The following is a 6,934-nucleotide window of genomic DNA, read 5'->3' on the forward strand; positions in this document are numbered from 1 at the left end:
ACTTGGGATTGAACAGAGTGTTCTACCTCTAAGCTATGCCTCAGCCCTTCTTGGTTTTTATTTATTTTATTTTTCTTTGTACTGGGATTACAAGCAAGCGCCCCCATGCCTGACTTTTTTGGTTTGTTTGTTTTTGTTTTTTTATTTTAAAATAGTTCACCCCCAGCCGGGCGTGGTGGCGCACGCTTGTAATCCCCGCGCTTGGGAGGCAGAGACAGGAGGATCGCGCAGGTTCGAAGCCAGCCGCGTGTGCTGTCTTAGGAAACCCTGTTTCCAAATAAAAATGTAAAAATAGGTCTGGGAGTGTAGCCCGGAGGTAGAAGGGCTTCCAGGAACCCCAGTACCACAAAACAAACAAACATTCCTTTGCCGGGCGTAGTGGCGCACGCTTGTAATCCCCGCACTTGGGAGGCAGAGACAGGAGGATCGCGCAGGTTCGAAGCCAGCCGTGCGCTGGCTTAGGAGACCCTGTTTCCAAAATGAAAATGTAAAAATAGGTCTGGGAGTATAGCCCCGAGGTAGAAGGGCTTCCAGGAACCCCAGTACCACCAAAAATAAATAAATAAATAAAATAAAATAGTTCACCCCCTAGTCTCTTTAATTTTTTTTTTTTACTGAAGTTTTAAAGAAGTTTATTAGAAAGATAGAAATACAGAAAATAGAACTACAGCTCCATGCCAAGATGGCATGGGGGGGTGACTCGAAATGAATACACCTAGCCTCTTTAATTTTAAGATAGCATCTCTGGCCTCACACCTGTGGTCATTCTGCCTCAGTCACTCAAGTACTGGGATTACAGGTGCGCGCCGACTCGACCAGTGATAACCCAGGTTGTAAAGGATTTTAAATTACCTTAATTTTTAAAAACGATGCACCCATTTTTATAAAAGAAAACAAAAAAAGAAGTCCATGTGGGAAGAAGGAGAGGACTCCTGGCCCGGGGCTTCCTCTTTGCGGCAGCAGCTTGTGTCCCTGGGTGAGATGCCCTGGACCTCCTGCGTCTGAGGGTGGTGTGGGTCAGAGCCACAGCTTTTCCAAGTCATCGATGAATTGATCCACACCCCAGGACTGTGGAGACAGAAAGAGAAGTTGGGGCGCGCCAATGGGCACGAGCATGGCAGGGGCACAGGACTGGAGGGAGGGAGGGGAGGGCGGGCGCCTTGCCTTCCAGATCCGCCCCAGCCGCTTCTGGATTCTGTCGCTGTGTCTTTCCAGATTGTCCCAGCGCACCTGCTCGAAGCGTCCCTGCTCCGGGCTCACGAAGCGGCCCCAGCAGTCTATAAACTCTGAGTGGGGAGGGGGCCGGCGCTGAGGGCGGGCGGGATCCTCCCAGGACCACCCCTCCCGAGGCCATCCCGGGGGCCTGTCCACTGGCCTCCTCCCTACCTGGGAGGCCCATGACGGCCACCAGCACACCGGCTCTGCACAGCTGCTGCAGCCCCTCCTGGAAGGCGCGGGCCCAGTGGTAGTAGAGGCGGGCGGCCAGGACCCGCAGGCGCAGGCCGGGGTGGCGGGCCAGCTCGGCCAGCCTCCGCGCGCACTCGGGGCACGGGCTCCACGACACGAAGCAGGTGACCTGGTACTTCTGGGTCCCGTCCAGTAGCAGGCAGCTGACCTCTTCGATGAAGCGAATTTCTGCGTGGAGACCTTTCTAGGGAACGGGTCGCAGGGGTCAGAAGGCCGATGTCCTGGGCGGGCTTGGGGAAGGGGCTGTCCTGGGAATTTTCTAGTGTGGGGGATCTCACCCAGCCAAGGGGAAGCCCCTTCTTCCTGCACCCCCAATTCAATGTCCCCAAATTCCCACAGTATTTTTTTTTAATGGTACCAGGGATGGAACCCAGGGGCATTCTAGCTCTGAGCTACACCCCCAGCTCTATTTTTTGTTCTTTATTTTGAAACAGAGTCTCATTAAGTTGTGGAGGTAGCTGAGGCTGGTTTCAAATCTGCGATCCTTCTGTCTCAGCCTCCCAAATGCTGGGATTACAAGCGTTTGCCACCATACCCAGTACTCCTAGCCCTTTTTATTTTTTATTTTGAAACAGGGTCTCACTAAGTTGCTGAGGGACTACTGACTAAGTTGCAGAGGCTGGCCTTAATCCTTGGATCCTCCTATCTCAGTCTCCCAAGTACTGAAATTTCCCATAGCTTTTTCTAGCTTCACTCTAAATTACTGAGTCTGGCCTTTGAATCGATGATCCTCCTGTCTCAGCCTCCCAAGTACTGGGATGACAGTCCTCCACCACTGTGCCCAGTTCTGTGGCGTGTGTGTGTGTGTGTGTGTGTGTGTGTGTGTGTGTTTTACTGGGGATTGAACTCAGGGGCATTCAACCTCCAAGCTACACCCCCAGCCCTATTGTAGTTTTATTTGGAAACGGAGCCTCCCTAGGTTGATGAAAATCTTACTACTTGCAGAAGCTGTCCTCGAACCTGTGGTCCTCTGGTCTCCACCTCCCAAGTCCTGGGAGTACAGAGGTGCACCACCAGGCCCAGCGTGGCTTTTTCTAAATGGGACAAGGACCCCGGTGCCTGAAGGAGAGGGTCCGTGACCAGACCACACTGCCACGGCACAGTCCCACTTCAGGGACCTCTGTGTCCTCACTGGGACGCTCCCCGGGAGCTGTCCAAGCTGTTTCAGCCCGGTACATCAGGAGCGGGTGTGGGGAGAGGGATAGAGGCTGGGAGGAGAGGCCCAGGGAAGAGGCTGCGGTTTCTCTGAGGCCATAGCTGCACTTCTCCACAAGAGGCTGGAACAGTGTTCTGGGGCAGGGCTGGGGGGACAGTCTCTGCAAGGTGCAGGTCAGGGACGGGAAGGAATGTGGGGAGCTCTGGGGCCAAGCAAGGTTAGGGTGGCTGGGGGCCTCCAGGCCACCCGCCCCGCCACACACCTTGTTCTTAAGGTAGTTCTTGGCCAGCGTGAAGCCGTTGAGCTTTAGCTCGTAGCACAGGTAGGTCATCCTGCGGTGGTAGGGCGGTGGGACCCGGCGCTGGTTGTTAAACTGGATGCAGAATACGTCCTCTTTCAGCCTCCTCGCGCCTCTGTGTGCGGGGAGAGAAAGGCAGATGCCAAATCACCCAGCTGGGCTCAGGCACCTGCCCCAACTCAGCCCTGGGAAGCGGGGGAGACCGGAGGGGGAGCCGCCCAAGGGGGCATTCCTTCTCTGACCTCCGCTTCTCCCCACCTGCAGGGCACCCCCAGCCCAGGCTGCTTTGCATGGGGACAGGCCGCCCTGGTCACATGCTCCCCGGCTGGGTGGGGACCAGGTGCATCCTCCTCTCGGGCAAGGAAGTGTCCCTCCTAGGCTCAGAGCTGCCCGCGCTGCCCACTCCTCTGTCTGGAGCCCCAGCCCAGCCCCTCTGCCCAGCTGCCAGCTGGACACTCCCCCTCGGGTCCCACAGGCGTCTGCATCCCAGTGTGCCCAACGCCGGGCCTCTCTGGGGGAGGGCTAGACATACTCTGTTCTGTTGCTCGGACACCCTGGTGGCCGTCCTAGGTGCACAAAGCGCAGAGGCAGTGTCCAGAAAAAACCTGTGGCCAGGTGTGGTGACTCACACCTGTCACCTGACACTTGACTGCGGAGGTCAAGACAGGAGCATCACAGGTTTGAGGTCAGCCTCGGAAACTTAGTGTGACCCTGTTTCATAATAAAATAGGGCTGGGAGTATAGCATGCCCCCAGGCTCAATCTCTAGTATCACAAAAAGCAACCCCCCAAAAAAACCCATAATCACCCCCAACAAAACCCTCTTGTTACCAAGGAAGTATGTGACAAAGACTTTGCCCAAAGGATTTAGCTCTTTGGCTTTTTTTTTTCTCCCTAAATGTGATTAAACTATAGAGAATTCAATTTTGTATCTTGCTTTTTTTTTTTTTTCAGTACTTGGGGACCCAGGAGCATTCTGCCTCTGAGTTACACCCCCAGCCCTATTTTTAAAATTTATTTTAATTTCTTTTTTTGTGGTATTGGGTATTGAACCCAGCTCTGAGCTATACCCTCAGCCCTATTTTTTATTCTTTGTTTTTGAAACAAGGTCTCATTAAGTTGCAGAGAGCTCACTAAGTAGCCGAGGCTGGTCATGAACCTGTGATCCTCCTGTCTCAGCCTCCCAAGTACTGGGATTTACAAGCATACGCCACCATACCTGGCTGTTTCTTGCTTTTTATTTATTTTTATTTTTGCATTTTATATTTATATTTTATTTTTGCTTTTTATTTTTTAATATTATATTGTAAGCCAGGCATGGTGGCTCATGCTTATAATCCCAGCATCTGGGAGGCTGAGACAGGAGGATCATGGTTGGAGGACAAGCTTAGCTACTACTTAGTGAGGCCTTTTGCAACTCAGTGAGACTCTGTTTCAAAATAAAGAATAAAAAAATAGAGCTGAGGGTGTAGCTCGGAAGTAGAATACACCTGGGTTCCATGCCCAGTACTGGAAAAAAAAAAAAAAAGAAAGAAAGAAAAAAAAATAGCTCCGGGCGTGGTAGCGCACGCTTGTAATCTCCGCACTTGGGAGGCAGAGACTGGAGGATCTCGGTTCGTGGACAGTCTCAGCTACTTAGTGAGGCCCTCTGCAACTCAATGAGATCTGGTTTCAAAATAAAGAATAAAAATAGGGCAGGGGGTATAGCTCGGAGGTAGAATACCCCTGGGTTCCATGCCCAGTACTGCAAAAAAAAAAAGTGCTGGGCGTGGCATGCTGGTTTAAGAGACCCTGTTTCCAAATAAAAATATAAAATAGATCTGGGAGTGTAGCCCAGAGGTAGAAGGGTTTCCAGGAACCCAGTACCCCCCCCCACACACACACAAATAATAATTATATTGCAGAGCGACCTGGCAAGTGTGGACATACAGAACCTCTTGACTCTTTGTTTTTCGGGTCTGAGGATGGAACCCAGGACCCAGGGGCATTTGACCTACAAGCTACACCCCCTGCCCTATTTTTTATTCTTTATTTTGAAACAGGGTCTCACTGAGTTGCAGAGGGCCTCACTAAGTAGCTGAGGCTGTCCGGGAACCGCGATCCTCTGGTCTCAGCCTCCCGAATGCTGGGATTACAAGCGTGCGCCACCACGCCCGGCTCTTGACTCTTTTTATTTGTTTAATTTTCCAGTACTGGGGATGCAACCCAGGGCCTTATACAAGCTCTCTACCCGACTGCATTCTTTCTTTCTTTTTGGTACTAGAATTGAACCCAGGGGCACTTCATCTCTGGACTACATCCCCGGCCATTTTTTAAAATGTTTCATTTTGAAACAGGGTCTTGTTAAGTTGCCGAGGGTCTTACTGAGTTGCTGAGGCTGGCCTCAAACCTGTGACCCTCCTGTTTCAGCCGCCCAAGTGCTGGGATTGCAGTAGTGTGCCGCTGTGCTGGGCTCTGTCTTTCTCCTTTTACCTTCCTTTCTTCTTTCTTTTCTAAATGGTACTGGAGATTGAATCTAGGGATGTTTTACTTCTGAGCTGCACCCCAACCCTCTGTTTTAGTTGTATATTGAAACAAGGTCTCACTAACTTACTGCATGCGAGCCTCAAACCTGCAGCTCTATCTCGGCCTACCAAGTGCTGGGATCACGGGCGTGTGCCACTGGTCCCCCCGGCTTCTTTCTGATATGTTCTTGGCTTTGTGCAGACAGAAGCAATGGACCTCGAGGTGAGAGCCTTGCTACTGCTCCACGGACAAGTCCACTGAGGGTGGACATTCATGGCCAGTCTTGACGGCTACTTAGGAAGCTCCGTGGGGCCCCAGGACTCTGTCTCTCTGGATGCTCTGACATGTTACCCAGGGCAAACGTGACCTGGCTGACCTCTGAGTCAGGCTCAGGTGACCATGGCCCTTCAGAAAACACAGGATTCAGGCTGAGGAAGCTGGTGTTCAGGGCACAGACCACGGCTGCAACAGGTCCCCTGTCCTGTCCCTGCACACAGCCAGGACCGCCTCCCCTGAGTGGACTAATGGCCAACTCAGAAACGCCACCAGTCCCACCCACGAGAAGCCTCCACGAGAGCTTGTTTAAGTAACAAAGCCTTGTATTTCGTCAATGGAAACGCGTCTCTGCCCACTAGGGTGAGTCTGGTGGTCCTGGGTGAGATGTCTAGGAGCGGGCAGGCACCGTCCTGGGCCGTTCACAGCACGCGTGCGCCCCCATGGCCTGAGACTCCATTTTAGCACGGGGTTTTCCAGAACATGGCAGTCCTAGGCAAACCAGGCCAATCGAGGCCGAAGTCTTTTTTTTTTTTTTCTACCTCCGGCTACACTCCCAGACCTATTTTTATATTATTTTTATTTGCAAATATAAGCAAATGCAGCTGACTTTGAACCTGTGCCATCCTCCGCCTCCCAAGCGCAGGGATTACAAGCGTGCGCCACCACGCCCTGCCAAGGCTGAAGTCTTTTAATAACATTTGGGCAGTTTGTTCCTTTCTTCTTCCTCCAGGGATGGAACCCAGGAGCATTCTACCTCTGAGCTATACCCCCAGGCCCTCTATTATTATTATTATTATTATTATTATTATTATTATTATTGTTGTTGTTGTTGTTGTTATTTTGAAACAGGGTGTCACTAGGTTGCTGAGGCTGGCCTCCAGCTTTTGGTTATCCTGTCTCAGCCCCCAGTGACTGAGAATAGAGGTAAAGGACACCTCGCCCAGCTAGTAACATCTTTCTTCATGGGAAACATATATCCTCTTGTCCTCCACGGAGATTTTCCTCCACCAGCTACGAAGTGTGAAACAATGCCAGCGTTTATAAGATTTAGAAGGACGGCTTTACATCGGGCTCTGGACATTCTCGCCATCATCCACAATATCAAATCTGAGCTGAGCTTGACACGGGGCTTTAAGAAGGCCCCGTGGCTGTGCCGCAGACTGTCCTGGGACCCAGCACTTGGGGAGCGGCTCTGGCCTTCAGACAAGGCCGAGCGGAGGCTCAGGGCCGCCT

The 6,934-nt window shown here is 51.9% G+C and overlaps 1 protein-coding gene across 1 annotated transcript; it reads right to left on the minus strand.

Annotated features, from left to right (window-relative positions):
• Positions 1 to 1,017: 1,017 nt before the first annotated feature.
• Positions 1,018 to 2,645, minus strand: LOC308269399 (DNA dC->dU-editing enzyme APOBEC-3H-like; the record flags this gene model as incomplete). Its single annotated transcript, XM_080704783.1, has 4 exons — positions 1,018 to 1,068; positions 1,165 to 1,286; positions 1,387 to 1,651; positions 2,577 to 2,645. 4 exons carry the CDS (start codon positions 2,643 to 2,645, stop codon positions 1,018 to 1,020), a joined length of 507 nt encoding a protein of 168 aa, XP_080560909.1.
• Between the last annotated feature and the right edge of the window lie 4,289 nt (positions 2,646 to 6,934).

This window comes from Muscardinus avellanarius, assembly GCF_963383645.1.
Source record: "Muscardinus avellanarius genome assembly, chromosome: 11".
Lineage (NCBI taxonomy): Eukaryota > Metazoa > Chordata > Mammalia > Rodentia > Gliridae > Muscardinus > Muscardinus avellanarius.